Source organism: Sminthopsis crassicaudata, chromosome 2 (genome assembly GCF_048593235.1).
Source record: "Sminthopsis crassicaudata isolate SCR6 chromosome 2, ASM4859323v1, whole genome shotgun sequence".
Classification (NCBI taxonomy): Eukaryota; Metazoa; Chordata; class Mammalia; order Dasyuromorphia; family Dasyuridae; genus Sminthopsis; species Sminthopsis crassicaudata.
Genome location: NC_133618.1, coordinates 88,082,096 through 88,106,999, shown reverse-complemented (window position 1 = coordinate 88,106,999; position 24,904 = coordinate 88,082,096). Strand labels below are relative to the sequence as shown.

At 34.3% G+C, this 24,904-nt stretch overlaps 1 protein-coding gene across 5 annotated transcripts in view; it reads left to right on the top strand.

The window, feature by feature from the left end:
• The first annotated feature begins 1,114 nt into the window (after positions 1 to 1,114).
• The window catches only part of SRBD1 (S1 RNA binding domain 1), a 302,637-nt gene continuing 278,847 nt past the window's right edge, over positions 1,115 to 24,904 (top strand). The window contains exons 1-5 of one of the 5 annotated variants that reach the window (XM_074286722.1): positions 1,115 to 1,239; positions 5,094 to 5,212; positions 6,568 to 6,644; positions 8,194 to 8,374; positions 12,481 to 12,867. In XM_074286722.1, coding sequence (XP_074142823.1) covers positions 6,568 to 6,644; positions 8,194 to 8,374; positions 12,481 to 12,867 — 645 coding nt within the window. In that variant the 5' untranslated portion in view covers positions 1,115 to 1,239; positions 5,094 to 5,212. Of the gene's footprint in view, positions 1,355 to 1,385; positions 1,406 to 2,746; positions 2,964 to 5,093; positions 5,213 to 6,567; positions 6,645 to 8,193; positions 8,375 to 12,480; positions 12,868 to 24,904 lie in introns of those variants that run through there. The other 4 variants (XM_074286723.1, XM_074286725.1, XM_074286724.1 and 1 more) reach the window with 4 other exon arrangements.

Here is a 24,904-nt window from a genome sequence, read left to right as displayed (position 1 = left end):
CCAATTTACTTGCAAATCACAGCAATTGCTCGTTCAGGTATTTTTACCCAGGTTCTCTCCAAAGCCTAGATCCAGTCTCTACCTGTGCCGTTGTTACTAGAAGCTGGTCACTTTCCCCGCACCTGCTAGTGCCCTTCCACCCAAACCACTTTGTAAGTTACCGTTTGGCATTGACGAGCTTTATATTCTGATACTTTAACAGATGCCTTGTCTCCATAAGCATGTAAGCTTTTAAAATGTATTCTTATTTGTATATCTGGGACGTAGCGCTGTTTAAATAGTAATTAAAAAAATAAAATAAATAAATAGTAAGTAAAAATTATTAATAATAATAGCTAGTAGATCCTACAATTAAATGCACATAGAATTTGTGGTATGATTTTAAACATTAACGTTATAAAAAATGGTATTTCTTTAAATCCCTAAATCCTTTTTAAAAACGTGCTTATTAAATTAAAAGAAAAACTTATCAATGCCAATGTAGAGAAAAGGAAGGATAAAATCAGTTCTAGAAAATGACAAAAGTGTGCAAAAATAAAAAATTCGGTTCTGCACACATATATTGTATCTAGGATATACTATAACATATTTAACATGTATGAGACTGCCTGCCATCTAGGGGAGGGGGTGAAGGGAAGGAGGGGAAAATTGGGAATAGAAGTGAGTGCAAGGGATAATGTAAAAAATTACCCATGTGTATGTATTGTCAAAAAAAAAAAAGTTAAAATAAATTTTTTTAAAAGTATTGAAAAAAAAAAAAAAAGAAAGAAAGAAAATGACAAAAGGCATTTGTACCCCGACAGCAACCTGCTCAGTGGGTCTGCCCCACACGGGTTAGGACTCGGTATAGTAACAGAGTAACTAACTTGGCAGCTGCCACTTTAGACAGTATCACGTTCCGCCCCTTTAAGGTCTGGTTTTCTTATTGGCCTCTGGACTGGTCACGCCCTCCCCCGCCCCGCTTCTCCTCCTACCAGCCTTCGTTTTCTCCAATCAGGTTGCGCCTTTTCCCCTTCGCTCTGCCTCCTGCTTTCGCCTCCGCTTTCCCATTTGTCCCTGGAGCCATTCGTCCCGGCCTCCTTTAGCCTCCTCTTTCCTCTTCCTCAGTAGCAGCGTCGGAGGCTCGTGACGTCATCCTCGTAGTGAAGATTTGTGGCGGGGTTTGCTGCGTTTGAACAACTTCCGTCCTGAACCGGAAGCCTGCTGGTGGACGCTATCCCAGGCACGGCGGGCGGGAAGGTAAGCTGTGGTGCTGTTCTCGCGGTCTCCCGTGAGTCGCGGGTGGATCCGTTGCCCGTGTCAACTCCGCTTGTTGTTCTGGAATTCCCGGAGCTTCAGGGCGGAACAATCCACAGTAAGACGTTCTCACACTCGCAGGCCGTGCTGTTACGGGTGTGATTGTGAGGTACATGGGGCGCACCTCAGCCCGCGCTCTCGTGTTTGGCGTTGCACTCAGACCCTACACACCCCCCCGAAGACTGGGGGCCGAAGCAGCCATGCCAGAACCCTTAGGGAAAACTCCCAAGCCTCCTCCTTTCACCCTGGATGGTTTTCGCTTTTGCTCTCCAGAGTCCCTTCTTAGGATTAGTCATAGCCATTATTTTGAATGGCCATATCTTAGGCTAGGACGGAATGGAAAGAGTCCTCACTTGGACCCCTGGTTTCTCACCTTGACCGTGGCATTTAACTGCCACGTGAGCTGGTCCAGAATGAGGCTTGCGTCCATTTATAAGCCCCGTGACCTCCCAGGACGTGCAGTAAACTCTTTTAACAAATTGGAAATTGAGTCTCCACCACTGTGAAGTAACTTGGTGAAGGTTACACAAACAGTAAATATTTATTTCTAAGGCTTTATGGAAATGGATGCACAGAAGGGAATCTCTTACTAAAATGTACGACCAGTTAATGATTAACATCTTTCAATTTCATCAGTGGTTGGATAGTTAATTTGGAGGAGTGGGCATAGAAGTGATTATTAAATTCGTCAGTGTCGGGCTCCACATGAGAAGAATTTGGAATGGTGGGCTGCGGTTAAGATGAAATAGACCCCATTGTAACATGTTGCATTTTTAAAGAACATTGATTGTTTAAATACAGGCTAGAAGGTGATGGTGATATATCTGAAAAGTAACCAGGCTCAGTATGAGTTTCCAGCTAATAGAACTAATGTAATTTTAAAACTAGGAGATGATAATTTCATCGTACTCTGTCCAGGATAATCATAATTCGAAGTACTGGGTCCAGGTCTGCGCAAGCATTTTAGAGGAGATATTTAGAAGTTGGGTTATATCTTTACAAGATATGAAATCAAATCAAGTCCATTTGAAGGAACTGGAGAAGAGAAGATTAAAATTTGGAGGGAGTGCATTAGTCTTTAGAAACTTCAATGATTGCCCTATGGAAGAGACATTAGGCTTATTTTCTTCCCTATGAAGGGCCAAGCAAGGACCAAGGTAAAAAATCTACACAATTATACTTGTCTAAAATGTGATGTGCTACTCCTAAGGGGTAGTGAGTTTCCCATCAAGAGAGAGGTTCGAGCACAGTTGGCAGATGGCATTTATTACTAGGGTAGGGGCTACACCAAATATGGTCTCTGTGATACCTTTAAGCTCTACGTTTCTATAGCTATTAGCACTTGTTTATTGAAAACAGCATCAGGGTGTTGAATATGGTGCTTCTTAGAAGTTACTTCACATATTTTGTGAAGACTTTTTTTTTTTTTTTTTCTGATTGCAATTTTATTTTATGCTTGAATAGGTTCCCTTTGACTTTATCTTGTTGCCAGGTTTCTTTGGTCTGCTCCCTCCCACCTCAGCTGAATCATAGCACCCAGAGTTCTTAGTCACCCTGTAGTAGGTGGTACTGATTTGGAAAATGCCTACGCATTTACAAAATAGGTTTTGTTGGGGGTAAAACAGGTGGATAAGACAGCTTGAAAGTAGGGAAATTCTGGAAATCTGGTAAGAATTTGTAGGCCTTTTTGTACTGTCATTCCTTTTATTAAGTGTCAATACTATATACAAGGTTTACTAGTTGTTAGGTGGAAACAAACCATATCTTAGATATTCATAATATTTATCTTCCAAAAAACCCTGGAATATTTTCATTCATTATCTTTTTTTTCATTTATCCAAATAACATTCTTTAGATGATTTTTTTGAGTTGTAGCAAAAAAACAAATTTATCTGTGAGCAATACCCATTTTAATTCTGATTTGTTGGACACAGTTGAATATAAGCTGAATCTGTTTTTTAAATTTATATTTCTTATATTATTTTTATTGTTTATAATAATAATAACAGCCCAAGCAAGATGAGGGCAAAAAGGAAAATTAAAGAAATGATATTTATTATAATAGCAAAGTTGATGGTTGGGGTATATGTTGGCAGGTAGTATGGAGTTGGAGTGCTGAATTTGAAATTAGAAGAGTATAGCATTCAAATTCTGGCTATTCCACTTTTTATATTACCTCGGATAAATCATCCTCTTTAAACTAAATTCTCCTTATCTTTTGAATGAAGTTAGACTAGATAACATGTATTTTTTAACATAATTAAAAATATCTCTTATGAAATAAAGGGACATCATTGAGATTATTCTTACTAAAGAGGCATTAAAAAGGTAAGAAAGGTAAATCAGTTTAAGTAATTCAATTAAAGGCAGAGGCAACCAAAATCTAAAATTTACAATCCTGTGGTGATTGTTACAGAAAAGGAATCAATGTATGTGTCAAATGAATTATTGCATCTGAAACACTTCTAAGTGAAATCTAGTAGTTATTCAAAAATAATTCATTGAATGAATGAATTTATTAAGCACTCTTGAAATTAAAATACAATTAAATACACATAGAAAAACAAAGTTAATGCTTTTACCTTTATATTTTTAGATTACTTGAACCTGTTATATCTTCCCAAAACTGCATTTCTACAGATCCAACTTTTACCTTGAACAACAAGCATTATGTACTATTTAATTCTTTAATTCTGAGAGGAATATTAACTTTGTTGATAGCATTTGTTTTTAAGACATTCCTGTCTCAAGCCTTGTTATATCTCTCTGAATTCAGTGTGAGGAAAATTCTATTAAAGCCTGTATTTTGAAGACCCTGTGTCTCAGATGTTTCCTGTGTTATGGAGAAAAGTTAGAGGACTAGAGATGGGGAAAAGTAGACTCCTATTTTTAGCTTACTTTGAGGTTCTTAGTGGCTTAGTTATATTTCTGTTAGAAAAACAAGAAAATAAAACCTTAAACCAAAAGCCTGAGAACTTGATAATGCTTTTGTTTAGTTTTCATTTGTGTCCCATTCTTTATGACCCCACTTGGGGTTTTCTTGGCAAAGATACTTGAATAGTTAGCCATTTCCTTCTCTAGTGCATTTTACAGATGAGGAAACTGAGATAAAACAGTTAAGTGATTTATCCAGGGTAACTATAGCTAGTGTCTGAGAATGGATTTGGACTCAGATTTTCCTGACTCCAGACCTGATTCTCTGTCCACTGTATTTCCTAATTGTCCCTTTTCTCTCTCACAGACACATCTACTTCCCCCCTTCCCCCCATTGATATGTGGTATTTAAAGACATATTATTCTATTGGTCTTTATTGAAGACCCAATTTGTGTGCTATTTTTGCATGTTGGCTATTTAATGTTAATATTTTCCAGCTATGATCCCAGCTATATTCTAGAAGTCTCTGAGATGAGTCAGATCATTTAAAGATTGAATGCCATTTATTGAATGCCAGCTTCTGCTTATATTTTTATACTGTGGTAAAGCAGAGAGGTCAAACACCTATGGGCCTCAGGCAGACAGCTTGAACCAGATTAATTATAATTAGGAAATACCCTAAAAAAAAAAAAATACAATAGAACACAAATAATGCTAGTATGTGCTTTTCTAAGTCATGCTGTTATCTGAGAGCTTTATGTACCTTTTAATAGTCCCTTTTTTATTTGAGTTCTTCACTATATAAAGGCATACCCTCTTCTCAGTTACATATGATATGAAATTCCTTTCAGTTCTAAAATTCTGTGATGTAAATCTTATTCCTTTATTTTTAATTCTTTTTTTTTTTTGGGGGGGTAATCAGTTTATTTTGCAGGTATAAACACTTAAGTTATATTACTTAAGTTAAAAGGATTATTCACATCTATTTAAGAGCACATATCAAGCCTCAGACCTTAGAGAAGCCATTAAGAGGAAGCAAAAGTGAGTAGTTCTTCAGTATCCACAGAGTTCCTTTTTACGTATAATAATGTTTTTTGCTTTTTCTATACTGGGAATTTCTTAATAAGGGAGATAATACATTTCTTAAATTTGACAGATATTTTTGATTATCTGGTGTTGAGTCTATTGAGCTCTTTCACATTTTATTTGTTAAAATTGAGTGGGTAAGAGTTGTCATTTTTTTTTTTTTTTAAATCCTAAAGGAGACTCCAAAAATGTATCTGTAGGAGGCCCAGAGCATGATTAATTCAGGATATTTTGAGGGTTTCCTTTTTTTTTTTTTTTTTTTTTGCACAAAGGTGACTGCTATTGGAGTGTCATATTTTCTGGGAGTAGGGTTGACCCACATCATCTATATGTTGATTATATATTACTGCTTCCTGAGCATAGTATGTTAAATTGTTTTAAATATGTGAGATACATTGGTCATAATTTAATTATATTAATAACATTCTAGACATAGTTACTCTTTTCTGTGGCAAGTAATATCTCTATTTCTTAGGTCAGGGATTAGACTATAAAACTCCTTGTATTGTATTGTATAACATGTATTGAGATTTTCATTTTGTAAATTTAGTCAGTTTTCACTTTAGGTAAATTCTGCAGATCTTTCCCTTCCCTCAAAGGGCTCAGCAATTCTTTGGGCTTCTGCTTCCAGAGTACCTTCAGTGCCTGGGCCCCTGTAGCCCAGGTGACTTAAATGCCTGGAGCAGGGAACCCTGTGGAGTAGAGCTGTGCCCCAGTGGATCCTATCAACTAAAACTGTTTGTAATTGCTGTTCAGAATTAACATGAGTCTTTTAAAACATATCTAAAATAGTCAGCTTTTGATTATTTGGAAGTGAATTTTCCTGTTTAAAGATTAACTTCCTGGCTATGTCTTAGGTCACATAGTAATTTGAGCAGCCACTTCATGCAGAGATCTATGTTAGATATTGAAGGCAGATAGTAAAGAAGGAAATAATACATATCTGTTCTTGAGGACTCTTTGGGATGATGGAAGAATTTATAGTTTGCTCTGGTTGCCAACCTAATTATCCTTGAATCATTTTAGTTGAGTAATTAAATATGTAAAGTTATTTATAATTAGAGCTGAATAGATAATATAGATATAGACATTTTTAAGGCTCTGAGAATACGTTTGATAGCTATTAACAGATCGCAGATGCAGAGGAGATAAGAATAGTGTCTGAACTTGAGAATTGTCTTTTCTTTTATACATATTACTTTCCAGAGCAGGGTTGAGTTAACTTTGAATGCATCTTTACTTTGAGGTAGCTGAAGAAAGTGTGCCTCATATTTGTGTCTTATATTGATTACATGCTATATTTCTTTCAGATGTCAACATCAAGGAGAGCAAAATTAAAAGTTCAGGCTGTGGTGGCACAAGATGAGTTGCCTTCTTTCCTTCAATCGTAAGTGTGTTTTGTTGTGGATGTAAAAAAGATGCTTATTTCACATGCTATTTTTTGCTGAAAACAGTGCTGCACCATGGAAAGAGTTGCTACATTAAAAAAAAAATACTTTCTGTTGTACTTTTAAAATAATTATTGATAAATTTTGCTCTTACATCATCTTTATTTCCCTCTGTGTCCTCAGAAAGCCATCCCTTATAATAAAAAATTAACAAAAGGGAAAAGGTTCAGCAAAACTAACAATTATTTTTATTTCTAAAGCATTATGTCAACTTTTTCCTTGTAACAGATTTGTGAATTCAGGAGTGATAGGGAATGATTCTTCTTTCTACTTCAAAAGGGTCCTAGAGACATCATGATTATAGTTTGATCCAGAACTAGAATCCAGGTTTCCAAGGCCTGCTTGCTTGCCTTCCTTCCTGCCTTTTCTTGAAATTGGGTTAAGTGACTTGCCCAGGGTCACACAGCTAGGAAGTGTTAAGTATCTGAGGCCAGATTTGAACTTGGGTCTTCCTAGCTTCAGGCCTGGTGCTTTTATCTACTGCACCACCTAGCTGCCCCAACCAAAGCTCTTTCTATTCAACTCAGCAATTAAGTATTCTGTTCCTTTTTACAATTTCTATTAAGAATATATGCAGTCTAAATGGACTTTGTTTATTCATTATCTTTGTAAGGAATTACTTTTAATAATTACCATTGCCTTGAACTCTGTGCTCACTGACTCCTAGATCTAGGATCATAGACCTTGTCTAGAAGTTTCCTAATCCTGATATGGGAACCCACATCATCCTAGTATTAATTTTACTAGAATAAAATCTTTTTTTTTTTTTTTATATCATTGAATAATAACAGACACATATAGAGGATGAGTGGATAGAGATTGAGTAATGGAATTGTTCTAAGTTGGTTTCTCTACCTAATCTACTGAGTATAACTTATTCATTCATTCATTTCTGAGGCAGTTGGGATTAAGTGACTTGCCCAGGTCACACAGCTAGGAAGTGTTAAGTGTCTGAGACTAGATTTGAACTCTGGTCCTCCTGAATTCAGGGCTGGTGCTCTATCCACTGTGCCACCTAGCAGCGCTGCTGAGTATAATTTTTGCAACTATTTTTCTTCTACACTGTGATTGAGACCAAGCTAGAATAGGATGATATGGAAAGCTGCTGTTTGATTTTTGTATGCTGTGTTAGAAGGTACAGTAATTGTTCTAGTCTTCTCAGTAAGCAGATTTACACCATAGGGTGAATATAGGATTACCTGAAGTTACTTAAGAATATGTAGCTCACTTGATGCTAATGCTTCATGTAGTCCAGGCGCTCTTGAAGGTCACATTATATATTGATTTGATTTAGTATACAATTTGTACGGATTGATAGTTAAAGATAAAAAATTCTCAGTGATTGTGGGGTAGTAGACGCAGTAAAAATCATCTGAATAATAAGTACTATCTTAAATTTCTTCCTATTTACCCTATAGTGAATATGTGTTTTCTTTGTGACATTTTAATTTTATTTTCCTAGAAAATGTTCTGTAAATTTTCTCCTAGTTCATCTGAATCTGAAGAGGATAATGATAAAGATAGTTCTTGGGAGCCCCAAAAGAAAGCTACCAACAGCTTGAAGGTGCCCATTTCTAATAAAAGCAAGGCAAAGAAAATGTCTGGGGTACGGAAGAAAGCCCCTCAGATCAGCAGTAGTCCAAGAAAGGTGGCTATTAAAGAAGAACTGGTAGGTATCCCAAGTAGATATAGGCTCCATCCTCTTGTTTTTGCAGAGCAGAGAACATATCTTTCATACTGAGTCAGCAGACTTTTTGCTTCCAGATAGATTATGATTGCACTGTAGCCTTTAAAGATGTATTTGTACTTTGCAAATGCTATATACAACTATCTGGATTTAATCTTCATTTTATCTTTTTTTTTTTTTTTTCCCCTGAGGCAATTGGGGTTAAGTGACTTGCCCAGAGTCACACAGCTAGGAAGTATTAAAGTGTCTGAGGTCAGATTTGAATTCAGGTCCTCCTGACTTCAGGGCTGGTGCTTTATTCACTGCACCACCTAGCTGTCTCTGCAATTTTATCTTAAGAAAGATAAAGTTACAGGTTAATTATTTGCTTTGGAAAAATTTGTTCTAATAACAAAAAATTTCATTAAAATTTTTTTTTAAACTGGGAACTCTTCTAGTATGTTAAAATTTGAGTTAACACAAGGTTTTACAGAGGTGAATGTTGAAAACTTTTTGCATGTATTTCAAAAAATAAAATACTGCTAAAATATGAGTTAACAACTTTTCAGCATTATATTTATTGTCCTAGGCAAATGTGTATTATATGCTTGCCATTAAATGTTATATTTATGGAAAATTGCATGATTACAAAATGAACCTGTTTTCTCTTTTGATTAAATAGCTATCATAGTTTTTTCATAAAATGCTGCTCAATATTCTTTAAACCTCTATGTTTCTTACTTTCTGCCTGTGCCTTCCACTAAAAAATTGAAATAGAGTTGAGTTTTGCTCGTAATTGAAAAAGCTATAGCTCCTATCCTGAATATTCTAGTCTTTTGTCACCCAAACTATAACCTTAATAACCATTAACAAAAACAAACATGTAACATAAGAAATGCAATTTTACATGAGACCCTTAGCATTTAATAAAGTGGAAATAAATAAATAGAAAATGATCAGAAAAAGCATTTGTTCTGTGTGTCCTTTCTAATTTGTCTTGGGATTCTGCTACCTTTGACTTTGTTTTTCTTTTTAAAATGTTGTCACAGTGTGTGCAATTCTTCCTGATCATTTTGGTTTTGCTCTGCATCACTGCATATTTCCTTATTTTCTTCACCTTTTTTGTAATTTTTCTCACATGGTGCTAGGAGTATGAAGGCTTTCCATAAAGCTTAGTTGATAGAGTTGGAGGGTAGCTCAAATTTCCCATTTCAGTTTATTAACTGTAAGTAATTCTAGCATATTCTTCTACTGATATTTAGTATTTTTAGAAATTAGGGGCAGTTAGGTGGTGCAGTAGATAGAGCACTAGGTCTGAAATCAGGAGAACCTGAGTTCAAATCTGATCTCAGACACTTAGCACTTCTTGGCTGTGTGACCCTGGGCAAGTCACTTAACCCCAATTGCCTCAGCCAAAAAAAAAAAAAGAAAGAAAAGAAATTTAAAAAATAAGGTGGGGGCAGAAGAAGAAGAACAAGCTAATTCAGATAGAAAAATGTTTTTATTTAGAATTCCTTTAGACATTTTAGAGAATTTTAGATTTTTCCATAATTCCTTATAAATTTTTCTAAAAGTCAATAGTTGAAGGAACATTTGATTCTATTGAAAATATGAGGGAGGAAAGTTCATCTCTAGATGATTGACCTTTTTGAGTGCCTCTATTGTATAAGGCGCCATTTAGTGTCTCATGTTCCTTTGGCAAGTACCAGTGAGGACACTAATGATCAGCAAGATTACTTCTTAAAAAGTGATCTTGTAGTGAGGCTCAGGTATCTTTTGTCATTTAATTTCCCTTTATACATAGGAATTGGATAGAGAGATGGACTTTAAAGAGTAACTTTGTGGTGGCCTAGATAAGTTATTTCAACTCTCAGCCATAGGCAACTCTTTGAAGATTAAGTCATAGAGGAGCTGCCTGTCTTCAGGATTTCCTCAATGGCAGAATAAAAGGAAGTCTGTTCAGATAAAAACCAGGAGCTCCTCTTTCCATTGGGCCTGTCACAATGGTCAGCCAAAGTTTTAGAATTCTTTAGCTAGTTATGGATCTGTGATCTAAAGAAAAGTGAAAGTAATTAGAAAAAGCATATAGAAATAAGTCGTCACAAAAGATTTCATCAACTTTAATGAATCACTTTTCTTTATGAAGACGAAAGCAAAGGATATTCAGTCAGATTAACTATATAGTTATTTGGGTGAAGAGGCAGTGTAGATATTAATTCATTTGCCACCTATTCTGCAGATTTCTACATAAAGAATTTTTACATAACAAGAATTTGCCCTGGGACTTGGGGAAGGGAGGGAGAGATGCAGGAAGGAAGCCATACATCCATTAAGAGAAGGAACTAGCACATGGTTCAAGAAGGACAGAGCAGGAATAGGAAGACTTGGGGGATAGAACTTCTGAAGGGAGTGTGGGGGAAGGAGAATAGACATAGGACCTAGAGAAGAGGTAGGTAGGGAGATTGTGGAGATGGGCCCAAATGCTTAGTAAGAATGGTCAGAAGACAGACACTGCTGATGTGGGGAGGAGGGAGATAGGTAGGGTAGGCAGAGTGGGGGATAAGTTTCAAGCCAAGCTCCCATCAGTCTGCAGTTGATCTGTCTCTTCACACCTGTTTTGCTTTCACTTGGTGGTTTTTTGTTGTTTTGTTTTGTTTGGGGAAGCAGGATAGGAACATCAGGGAAAGTACCAAGCCCCCACACTGAAGGGCAGGAATGGAGAGAATACTGTACTGTATGGTAAAGTTACATGAGATGTATTTCTGGAATGTAGATTCCTTTCAAATTTAGGTAAAGTCAAATTTACAGTGGAAATTTGTGTATAGTAAGAACTGTGTTGAAGATAGAACAAAAAGATTAACTATAATCATTATAGGTTACATTTATATGATATTGTAGGGTTTGTAAAGTGCTTTACTTGCATAATTTCACGTTTGAGTCATATAATACCTTGTGAGAAGGGTGCTGTCATTTTCTTCATTTTACAAATGAGAAAACTTGACTTAGGTTAAGGAACTTGCTCAATGCCATACTGCTGTTAATTGTCTTAGGTGGGATTCTAATTAAGTCTTGCTGATTCCAAGTCTAGCATTCTATCCACTATCCCATAATGCCTTTATAGCATGATAGTAAAGGAAAAAATTTTTGACAATAAAGTCTATTAAACATCAGAATAGGTTTGGCATGTTCAGGAGAGTAGTGCGATACATTTTCTGAAAGGCTTTAAAAATTATCTTTGATTTTTGTATTTTTGCAGTGGTTCAATTGAGGTTTATCTAAAGCTCTAAGGGATGCATTTAGGATTTCAGGTTCTTTATACACATAAGTTTGTAAAAATGTCAAAGACTTTTCAATTTTTGATTATTTGCTTTGATTACTTAATTTGTAGATTATTTAGGCAGTTTATTTCTTTCAGGATCATCCATACTTTTGGATGTTTTATTACTTAGCTCATTGGTTTACTTAATAGATATTTATAAAACCATAAGTATATGCATAAGTACCTCCACCAGAGAATGAGAAGGGTGATGAAAAAAAGGATAATCTTTAATCTGATAATGTCAGTTGTGAGCTTTTGTTAAAAAGACTGATTTTAGAGTGAACAGTTTGGAGCTTTGTTTGAACTTTAGTTTTGAATTTCATATATATGCTATTCTTACCCTCCTCTGGGTCTTTTGTTGAACTGAATTCTATGCAGTGCTTTTATAGTTCCTTTGACTGCATTTGTCAGTGATTTGAGTACAGTAAACTTTTGGGGAGAAGATTTGATTGTTTGGTGTGGCACTTACTTGAAATTTATCAAAATGGAATAGACAATGGATTTTATTTATTTGTGTTGATGTATTTGGGATTGAAATTTAGACTCAATGCAGATGCTTTTTCAGGTGACTATTGTGGTTTCAGGGAAGGTTGGATCTTCCAGATGAGTTTAGATCTTTTAACTGCATGAAGTTTGAAATTTTGTCTCTTCTTTATTTTAATGCTTCTGCTAGCTTTACTACCATGTGCCCTGTGGACACACTTTACAAACTTTTTAATTGAATTTAAAGGCTTTTGGGGAATTGGCTTTGATGTTGTTTTAATCACATGTTCACTTGATGGTTTGACAGAATAGCTCTGTGCTTATTGATGATGTTTCCGAAGACAGCAAAGATGAACTCAAAGTTTTACAGAACCAGAAAACTACAAATAGAACTCGGAAGAGAGTATCTAATAAGCCTCGAACACAGAAGGCCAAAAAACTGAAAGTTGATGAGGTGATCTGCAGAACTGACAACTTAGATGGTGGTGGTGGTGGCATCGAGATACCATCAACGAGCACCATGCAGGGAGGAAGCTGCATAAAGAAGAGAGAAGATGAAGAGGACCTTACGTTTAGTGAACCCCCTTTAAAGAAAATAAAATCTACAATGTTTCCTCAGGGACAGCCTGTCAAAACTGCAGGAAATATTGGCAAGGTTCAGGAGGAGTTGGAAATGAACTGGGACATGGTACAGGTAAGAAATGAGCATTTTCTTTTTGCTTCTTCCAGTTACTTTAAAAGGAAATGTTTTCAGAAGGGCCCTGTTTAATAATCCCAGGGAATATGTTCCATAACTAACATAATATTTTTTCAAATGACATATAATTCAACATGTCACCTCTTCCTGAGTTTTTAGAGACAAAAATAACTTTTTAAATTCAGTAATAACCTTTAAAATCTGGATTTTAAATACATAATTTAGGAGATGATTATTCTCATTACAAAAATACTTATATCCAGGATTCCTATCTATAATAAGTCCTTGATGCATTTAAATGTTTATTTCCAGATTATGAAATATTTGTTAATGACAAAGGATAGAGAAACTAAAGTGTTAGAAACTACTACCTACTTATTGAAAATCAAAAATGAAGTTGAAGCACCTCTCAAAGTTATAATATGGGAAATATTGGGAAAACAGGAGAAAACTGATAAAAATTTTTGGCAGCTTTCAGATATCTATCTTAGATGTGTATAGCTTTTCAGGTACTCATATGGATATAAATGCTGTTACTCAAATTTGTGATATTATATAAGCTCTACTGTAGACTTTCTTTATTTCAGTGTGCTATGAAGATGATTCTTCTTGAAGGCTATGATTTTAGAGGGAAAGGACCTTTGGGAGGTCCATTCATAGCCACTGGCAGACTGTGTTATTAAAGAATAATAAGAGGAAACCACAAAATTGTGGGAACCTCCATGGGTCAAAGTGATACATGAGGGAAGCATTGAATTCACAATGAAGTTGCAAGTGATGATTTTTCAGCCACAGTAATTCATAAAAACAAAGTGCTAAAGTATGTAAAGACTGTCATACAGATGTACATCATTTTGTGTAATAACTAATTCAATAACTTAAAAGATACAATAAGTTTCATTAACAACACTACTTTTCCCCAAACCTTAGCAAGTAGTCTTCAGGAATATCATCAATACTAGTCAAATATTCATACTTCTTTTACTTATGTTGCTTCCCGGATAACAGATATGTAACCCAGTCTGGTTTAGCACAGTGATTGGCAAATAATAGGTATTATAAAAATGTTAGCTACTATTATTATTACTCAGTATTCTTTTCATTTTTAACCTTGTACAACTTCATTTGGGAAGCCAATTTTTAGGGTTGTAGATGGACTATTGGCTGAGGATATTATTAAACTTGAGCCCTTCTTTCTTGTTAGTAATTTTTTTTTTCCTGTTCTTTCTCTTTCTTCTGTGCCCCTCTGTCATGAAGATTTCTTTATTGTTGCCATTCATATAACAGCTGGTGAAAGATTCCCAAAGAAAAAGAGTAAATAAAGGATAGGAGAATTGCAGAGGAGAACAGAAAAAAGGGCAAGAATTTATTATTTTTGCACTTAATAGTATATTTTTTCCAATTCCATATAAAGTTAATTTTTAACATTCACTTTTGTAAGATTTTAAGTGACAAAATTTTCTCTTTCTCTCTTCCTTTTCTCCTCCCTCCCCAAGATAGTAAGCAGCCTAACATATTTCCACATTAGTCATATTGTGAAAGAATTAGAACAAAAGGGAAAAACCACAAGAAAGAAATTACACAAAAAAATGTAAATAGTGTGCTGTGGTCTACATTCAGATTTCATAGTTCTTTCTCTAGACATAGATAAATTTTTGCATTGAGTCTTTTGGAATTGCCTTGGATTATTCCATGCTTAGAATAGCTAAATCAATTTGATCATTATTACACTATGTTGCAATTATTGTGTGGAATGTTCTATCTGGTACTGCTCATGTCTCTCAGGATCAGTTCATAGTCTTGGCAGGTTTTTCTGAAATTTTCCTGCTCACCATTTCTTTTAGCACAAAAGTATTTCATTACATTCATATACTACAACCTGTTCAGTCGTTCTTCAATAAATGGGCATTCCCACAATTTTTAATTCTTTGCCTCTATAAAATAGAGCTGATAGAAATATTTTTGTACATGTGGGTCCTTTCCCCCCATTTAAAAAACTTATCTCTTTAGAATACATACAGTAATAATAGTATTGCTGGATCAAAGAGTGTGCATGGTTTTATAGAGGGGTGAAGATTTTTTGAGAGAGGTGCTATATTGGGCTAAAGGTTTTTGATAGAAGAGAAACAGAAGAGACTAAGGAGAAAAGGTCAAAGCTTGATCAACTGGAACAAAGAATATAAATATCGTTTATTGTGATGTGTTATAAATATTTAGTAAAAGTAACCCTACTTTATAAGGCTCTGGAATGAAAATTAGTTTTCTGAGTTCTTTCCTCATGGCTATTTTCTGAATATTTGGAATGTTTTAGAATTTTAGTCCTTTTTGTTAAATTTGAGCAGATTTTCCTGCTTCCTACAGAATCTTCAACTTGTTTTTAAATGGTTTTTGGCATCTGCAACCATCCCACTCATAGTGAATCTGGGCATCCCTTGCTTATGAGTTTGGAAAGATGGTTGCTACAGCTCTCATCTGCTCTGATTACCCTAGTAGTAACTCTTTAGATGCTAGTTAGTTCATCCTATCTTTATAAATAGATTTTGAAAAATTGTCTTGGGGAGTTTTATTTTTTAATAGTAATAGTTTATTTTTCAAAATATATGCAAAGGTAGTTTTCAACATTCTCCCTTGCAAAACTTGTGTTCCAATTTTTTTCCTTCCCTCCCCACTTTTTCTCTCCCCTAGAGAGCAAGTAATCCACTATAAGTTAAATATGTACAATTCTTCCAAACATATTTTCACATTTATCATGATGTGCAAGAAAAATCAGATCAAAATGGGAAAAAAATGAGAAAATAAAAAATAAGCAAACAAAATAACAACAACAAGAAATTCTATGATGTGATCCATATTCAGTCTCCATAGTCTCTCGAATGCAGATGGCTCTCTCCATCACAAATCTATTGAATTGCCTTGAATTATCTCATTGTTGAAAAGAGCCAAGTCCATCACAACTGATCACTTAATCTTCTTGTTGCTGTGTACAAAGTTCTCTTGGTTCTACTCCTTCACTTAGCATCAGTTTATGTAAATCTTTGCAGGTTTTTCTGAAATCAGCCTGCTTATCATTTTTCATAGAACAATAATATTCCATTATTTTCATATAAAGCGCAACTTACTCAGCCATTTCCCAGCTGATGGGCATCCATTTAATTTTCAGTTCCTTGCGACTACAAAAAGGGTTGCTACAACATTTTTGCATATGTGGATTCTTTTCCCTTATTTATGATCTCTTTGGGATACAGATCCAGTGGAGACACTGCTGTTTGAAAAGGTATGTCCAGTTTATAGCCTTTTTGGCTATAATGGTTGGATCAGTTCACAACTTGGAGAAGATTTTTAAGGAAGAACGTACTTGTTTGGTTTTTCCTTTTGTTGTTGAACTATTCTTCTTCATTGTTGAACAATTTTCTTCAGATCACTTTCTGACAGTAGACTTTAGCATAGGTCATAGAAGAAGTATGTGGGTATGCCTCTGATCATGGGTATCTTAATTGCTCTTCAAACATATTTTGAAGTATTAACTTATTTGGTTTTTCTAGTGTTACCCACACTTCTTTACATATTGGTAGGTAGTTGGGAGTTAGTTGACTCTTGACACACAATCATCTAGTTAATTACACATACATAATTTCCTTGTACCTCAAGTTTTTAGAGAAAATATGGAATAATTATTTGGTGTCCATTTCTAAACAGAAAAATTAGACAGATCTTTTTCTACCATAAATGCCATTGGTTGACTAGGAACAAAGAACTCACTATATTTATCTTTCTGTAATAATTTTAAAGATCTTGTCATAGGAAATTCTATGACCAGAAGTTACATGTATCTGAAAAAGATGATCACAGGTTGGCTAGTTAAAATTTCCTATTAGTGCAGACATTTCTTTAGAAAAGTAAAACATAATCTTTTGGTACATTTTTAGTTTTTCTTGGAAAAGTAATCAGTAACAACCAGTATTTTCAGAACTTCTGTGTGTAATCTTAGATTGTTTTTTGCTTTGAATTTCAGGGAACAGTAATTTGCCTGTTTTTTAATTGTTTCTTTTGATAATATAGGCAGTCTATCATTCAGTCAGTCTGCAAACATTTTATTAACAAAGGCAAAACACAGTCTTTTCAAGGAGCATGTGATCTAATGGGAGAGATAACATGAAAACAATTATATAAAAACAATCTGTAAATTGTAGATAATCACAGAGGAGAAGCACTTCCATTAAGGGGGATCAAAATAGGTTTTTTGTGGAAGACTGCATTTTAGCTGGGACTTGTGAGGAACCAGGGGAGTCAGGAGGCAGAGAGAAGGGAGAAAATTGACAAAGGAGAAGATACAGTGAAATTACTTAGGAGATAAACTATCTGTTGTGAGGAGCAACAAGTAAAACTGTGTCACTGGGATCACAGAATATATGGATGTAACAAGCCCAGATTGTATTAGGCTTTAAAGCCAAAGATCTAGGCAGCTATAGGCACCGTGGTTAAAATGCTGGACCTGGAATCAGGAAGACTCATCTTTCAGAGTTTAAATCTGGCCTCACTGACCTAATGCAGTATCTTATGTCAAGTTGGACATGACTGAAAATGACTCAACAATAACAATGCCAAATGGAGGGTTTTTATTGATCCTGTAGATAATAGGATATCACTTGAGTTTATTGAATAGGAATGTCATGTTCAGACTTGCATATTTTTAAGATCAGTTTGACAGTTGAGTGGAAGATGGACTGGAGGGAGCAGATATTTGAGTAAGGGAGACTCAGCAGAGTTTTGCAGTAGATAGAATGGATAGGTCTTGGCAACAGATTGGATATAAAATGGGACAAGAAAAAGTGAGTAGTTGAAGATTACAATTTAGATTGTGAGCTTGAGTGACTGGTATGATAGTGACATTCTAGACAGAAATAAAAAAGGAAGAAGGGAAGAATTTGGGAGGAAAGATGAGTTATATTTTGGACAAGTATTAAGTATTTCCTGCCAGGCATTGTTTTATAATTATAAATAATGAAATGCTCCCCACTTGTAGTGAGCTTACATTCTAATTGGTGAGACAAGTATATATAAATATATATATATATATATATATACATGGTATAACATAAATTTAATAAGTATATACACACAAAGTAGTAAAAATAAGGCATAAGAGAAATTTGGAAGCAGACGAGTTTTTCTATTGTGAAATGAGAGTAGAGCTATATAGTACTTGGTTTTTGTTTGTTATTGTCACTCCTGAAATCACTTTGTGACAGACCCTACCATTGTCATTCTATACCTTATTCTCTTGGACTAGACTTTAGAGCAGAGTTTCTTAATCTGGGGTTCACAAATTTGTTTTAAAAATATTTTGATAACTGCATTTCAATTTGTCTTTTTTCTTAATTCCATATAATTTATTTTATACATTTAAAAACTTTCTGAAAGGAATCCATGTTTCACCAGGCTGCCAAAATAGTCCATGACACAAAAACTCCTTTTCTTCTCTTAACTCAACTAAGATTTGATTGAGATTTTTCAAAAGGCACTGAATTGAGTAACAAAGAAAAAATAAAATCATAATAAAAAAGCTTGGAATCTACAATTTTTTCTAGAATTGCAGAATTCTTAACTATAAGGCAACTATATTGAGGTCATATATTAACTTGAGGGGCAAGTGTTCTTTATCTCAGTCAAAACTTTTGCTTTCCCTTTCAGGGGAAATAGGACATTTGACAAAAGAAAAGGTCATGATAGTGATGGGCTTTTGCATATCCAGATTACAGATGTTCTTTGTTTTGAAGAGGAGCAATGACATGGATTGATGTTTTGACTTTTGTGTGAATTGGATTTAAGTGAAGCAGAATTGCAAGCAGTCAGCTTCATTTTAATTCTGCAGTCATCAAAGCCCAGTGGCAAGACAAAGTCAGGACAACTAGTAAATTCAGTGGATGACCTAGGATTCTTCAGTGACTAACCAAAGTTATAGCACCTTCACAGCTGCTGGACCAAATTGTTCTCATTTGCCTATTCTATGGAGAAGTCTTTACATGCTTAGGGAAGACATCATCCTAACTCACTGATAGGTTGAAGACCTGCTGGTCACACTTAACCTGGTTTAGTCCATCTGCCAACACAGTTTTGCTGGGGTGTGGTTGCTGTGCATGCTAAAACTTCTTGGAGGTACAGGTGAGAGTTGGGCAAAAGGTAGACACCAAAAGTGGATGAGCAGCCCTGAAAAGGGCTTAGCAAGTCTTCACACCAGGGCTAGTCCTATCTGAGCACTTTATTAAGACTGCAGTATTATAGAACTGGATACCCAAAGGATAGGGAATAGGAGCTGTAGAAATTGTAAGTGGAACTTTGGCATGAAGGTGAAAAGATGCCAAAATTTTCACCTGTTTGCAATTTTGCCAAAAAAATTATCTATAGCAGCTGATTTTTTTTTTTTTTTTCAAATAAGAATTTTATTTAATTGCCTTATGTAAGTTCTAGGGGAGAGGAAATTTGATAAGTTATTTTCCTGGACAGTCCTTCTTCCTCTCTTCAATTTTTATGGACTTTAAAAGGATGCTTTTTATGTTTCGGAAGCAATGAGGATGAATTTGAATTTTACATCATCTATAAATTTTAAAGATTTGGATGAGAGAGTTGTTTTGTCATTTTGTTATTCTGAAAAAATGATTCTAAAAAGAAAAATTGCCTTTGGTAATATTCTCCACACTATTTATTCTGCATCTACCTGTCTGACACTGTATTTGAGGCCATATTGAGTATACTAAGTTTATATGTTCATTTCACAGTTCACCGTGTAAAATTGAGTATAAAAGTAATAATTACCTGTACTGATAATAAGTTTATTCAGTTTTTAGTATTTTAGAGAATGTTAAATGCAATTCACTTTTGCATACTTAGCTGCTTGTTATTATTTGCTTTTTCAATGTCATCGCTAATTTTACAGCTTTAGGTGAAGTTTTTGGAATCTAAAATTGTATTTCTGAACTAAAAGGTGATTTTTCCATAACTTATGAGGGAACTTCTGAAACAAAAGTTTGTTCTCATGTAAAACAATGTACTTAAAAGCTCTTTTTTCTAGACTTTACATATTTTTGTTTGATATTTAAAATACTGGCAGGTAGAATGATATTCTTAGAATCTGAAGGCTGAGTTCTTAGCATTTTTATTCTCTGAAATTGCTGATAGAGATGTAATATGACCAATAGATAATTATAGCCTTATATAGATTGTAGTAATAGGAACATAGGAGCACTTAGTTCAAGATGCTGTTTTCAATTGCAAATATCAAAAATAATAAAGAAAGGAGTCAGAGAACCATTAAAAATAGCATTCATCCAGATTTTGTTTTCCTCTAAGTTAACTTTGTAAAAGGAAAGTTGTCAAGGTTGAGAAGTATACAGATTTGTGATAGTTTTTGAAATAAATGAAACATTTTTCATCAACATCCAGAGATTTTAATTTTTTTCTGCAATGTAATTTTTGGACATTGGGCTACTTACATTGTGATCAGGAAAAGAACATATTTTGGGTGCTTAGATAAAGGAAGTAGGTAGTCTTTATTGTGTACCTGAAAAAAAACAAAATATCATTGTATATGATTCATCTGTTGAAATAGCTTAAGGGGTGAAAGAAAAGTTCTGCAAGTTACTTATTTATGGAAACTTCCTCAGAAAATAAAATTTCAAAAAATGGTTTATTTTACGCTCTGTTCTACTTATAAGTTTATTATCTTTCAGCAAAATATGATATTTCAACACCAGTAAGATGAATTGTTGATAGTTCAAAATGGAGATCTTAGGAACTGAAACCAGCAAATTAAAGTTGAATACCTTAAAAAATGAAATGTAGGTGTCTATTAAGCATTATTATCAGACCAGGTTGGTCTAGTGTAAGCTTAAGAAATGGGGGCTATCCATGCTGAAGGAAAGTGACACTCACAAGAACATCCATTCTTAAGGTATAATCATATTCATCATCATCATCATCATCATTCAAAAGAATTAGTATCATTTTGGGAATTACATCATTTTGTATCATTAAAGAATAATGATTTTGTCCCCAAAATGGCATTTACTGTGGTCCATTTTGAAACATCTATTGTTTCTGAAATCTCAGTTTTCCTAAGTCTTAAAAATAATTGAAAAATTGGGTGGACTTAAACATTTTTGAAAAAAGGATTAAGGAATTTGGTCTTTCAAAGGATTTTTCCCTCTGGCAAATGGATTTGGGAAAACCTTGTACCTTCCTCCATCATTTTTGACTTTGTCTTATTACTTTAAAAAGCAAACAAGTTTCTCATTATGATATAAATTTGGGTTTGGAACAGTTTTTCTGGATGGCATTTTATAGATGAGGAAAATGAGATAGACAAGTTAAATGACTTACCCAGAGTAATATAATTAATAAATATTAGACACTGGATTTGAATTTGAGAGTTCCTGACTTTAGGCCCAGTACTCTATCTCAAAAGGAAGTGTAAATAAAAATATTTCGTCATTCATAAGTTTATTCATGTTAATATCTTTTATATCTTTTTATTTTGTAGAGTGACATATATAGCATAGATCCTTGAGAATTATTTGTCAGTTAAATGAAGGAACAGATTAAAGAGAAATCTTTGTACAAGCTAGTTCACTTAGCAGATGATTTGGATAAATTGAAGATTTTCAAAGAACATGACTAAATAAATGAGCTTGTGCTTATAAGAATAGGGTATCTTTTCCTCATCTCCTATAAGACATACTGGGAATTGTGCCAAGAAAATGCGCGCCTCCTTCCTCCAATTCCATAAAGTCCAGTGGCTCTCTTTCATCTCCAGGATCAAATATAAAGTCCTTTTTTGCTTTAATTCCCGTCATAACCTGATCCTTTCCCTCCTTTTCAATCTTTTTTAATGCTTTTCTCCTGTTTACCTATTCTGTGATCTAGTAACACTGGTCTACTTGTTGTTCCTTTCACAAGATACTTCATCTCCTGATTATCTTTCTCCTCATACTAGGAATTTTCTCCTTCCTCTCTGCCTCCTGGTTTCCCTGGCTTCCTTCAAATCCTGGCTAAAATACCGTCTTCCACAAGAAATCTTTTTAAATTCTCCTTAATGTTAGTTTTTCTCTGTGATTATTTTAGTTTATATCTTGTTAGTATCATTAGATGATGAATCATATTTTTAAAAGTATGAATTAGTATGCTAAATTTATTTATCAGGTCACCTATGTTTCCCAAAATATCCTTCCACTCCCTTCCCAGACAGCCATCCCTTATGACAAAATAAAAGCCCGGTTGGGGATGAAGGAAGGAAGAAAAAATTTTAGTGGTAATAACCAACATAATGATCTCCTTCCATAGTCTCATAACTCTGCAAAGGTGGTTAATGGACTATTATCTTTTGTAATTGCCCTTTCATCATTGCCATTCTCTGATCCATCTATTATGCAGTGGTGGATATTACTAATAATCTTAGTAGAGAGCTATTCAAAAAGGCTTAATTGCATCTAAGATAAAATACAAACTCCTTATTCTGGCATCGGAGCCCCTCCCAACTCCCAATCTGTCAGCCCCTCACAGCAAACTTATTTCCTTTTATTTCCCTTTACCCACTTTATAGTCAGACTGCCTTTCCCACTGCTTGCCAATCTTCACATGCCATTTCCCATGCCTATGACTTCACAGCTCCCATTCTTGACATACTGTACCTTAGCCTCATTTCCAACTATTAGAAGTCATTTCTTTTAAGGCTTTTTCATGGAATATTTCCCTACTCCTTCTATACCCCCAAGAAGTAAATAAAGGGTCTTTTTTTTTTTTTTTCACCTGTTATCAGCCTTGGAATAATATAAATTCTTGATGATAAAAATAATCATTAACAATTTGTCACCTTTGCGTACATCCATTAGGTCATTCTCCAGCATGCAGTCTCTGATGTTGAGTAAGTGATAACATTTTGTTAAAGACCTTCTCATTCAGTTTATCACTTTGAAGTCACAAAGTTTTTCTCCATCATAAATTCTGATGCTAAGTAAAGCTTCCTCTCTAGCAGAAAGTCTTGTAGAAATGGCATTTCTCTTATATGAGTTATTTGATGATCAGTGTCATATGAATGCTGGTAAAAAGCTTTTGTACACTCATTACATCAGAAGGTTTTTGTCCATACGAACTTTGATATTGAATGAGAACTGATTTTTGTTTAAAGGCCTTCTTATACTGATGGAATTCTTAAAGATTTTCTCTAGGATGAATTTTCTGATGGTAAAAAAGATTCTCACATTGCATTTATAAGGTTTGTTTTTTTTTTTTCCTCCAGTGTGACTTCTCTGATATTAAGTAAAGCTTACTCTCCAACAGAAATTACATTCATAAATTGCATTCATAAAAATTTCTCCAGTATGAATTCTTGGCTGATCGGTGAAGTATAAACTTTGCTAAAAAAGCGTTTCCATATTACATTCACAAAGTTTTTTCTCTAGTATGTATATCTGATGTTGAATAAGCCATACTATCAGCCAAAAGATCTTATATTCATGGTGTTCATATGTTTTTTGTTCACTATGAATTTTTGATGGTTGAGAAAGTATACTTTCTGATGGATGGCTTTTGTACATTTGTTACATTCAAAAAATTTCTCTCCATTATGAATTCTTTAATAGTCACTAAATCCTATACTCCACCAGTAGGACTTCCCCTATTCACTACATTCATATTGTTTTGCTACAGTATAAATTCTCTGATGGTTCAGTGATCTATGCCCTTTAACTAAAACCTTCCATTATTCATTGCATCCATAAGATTTTTTTCTAGTATGCATTTTGTAATCAGAAAAGTTTACATTGCAGTGAAAGACTTGTCTGCCTTTATAGGGATTCTCTCCAGTATGAACATTTGATATTTACTAAGTTTTGTATTCATAAGACTTCTCTCAAGTATGAATACTTTTATTAATAATGGTTGATAAAGTATGAACTCTTGTTGAAGACATGGCCTATATCTATTAAATTCAAAAGATTTCTTTCCAGTTTCATGTTGAGGAAATTATGCCCTTTGATCCAAAGTGATTTCCAAGTCTTTGCCTCCATAAGGTTTCACTTCAGTATGAATTTTGTCCTGGTAATTGACTTCCTATATTCATGAGAATTCATTCTGAATTTTCTCTCAATCATTATGTTTTGTGTTTTGTAACCTATGAATTTCAACAATGCCTGAATTATATAGGATAGATTTGTCTTTCACAATTAGAAGATATCTTCTTTGAACAATTATAATATTTTCTTGGTATTGAATACGCCCTGGAACTCTATTTGTGCATTGCTTTGATGTAGAGTCTTTCTCAAAGATCTTTTCTCTTGTGCCTAGAAGATTGTCTTGAGATATACTCACCATGTGGACTGTCAGACCAAGGCAAAAAAGCCATTAGATTATGTGTTTCTTGAGGACAGAAATTTGTGTCTTTTTTTTTTTTTTTTTTTTTAATTTTGTTACCTATAATGCCTAGTACAGGATACAACCAATAGGACACTGGGTCAGGAAAAACCTGAGTTCAAATGTGGTGTGGGTGCTTACTAGCTGATTGATCCTAGGCAAATCACTTAACCTCTATTTGCCTCAGTTTTCTGAACTCTAAAATGGGTGTTTGCCTTTCAAGGTTGTTATGAAAATCAAATGAAATATTAATAAAAACAAAAATTAAAAAACATATAACAGATTCTATATGAATGGTTATTCTGTTCTCTTCTCTTCCCTAATAGTTGATTTAATCAAGTTGTCAGAGTAGTCCATGACATTAAAAAAAAAAATTTAAAAAGTCAGAGATAGATCATTGATATGCTTCTCTTATTTTCAGAGGGATTGCTTTCTTTTACATGAGATTTAGAAACTGCTTTAGTGAGGATTTAAAAAGCCCAGAGTAATAAGATTTTCACATAGAACCTATCAGGCTCAGTTAGCCATGTATTATACATGTGTATTTTGGGGTTCAGTTTATGCTTACACATTTTTTGTATCTACTTTCTAGTTGAGTTATGGTAGTGTGTATGAGTTTTCATTTTAGGCA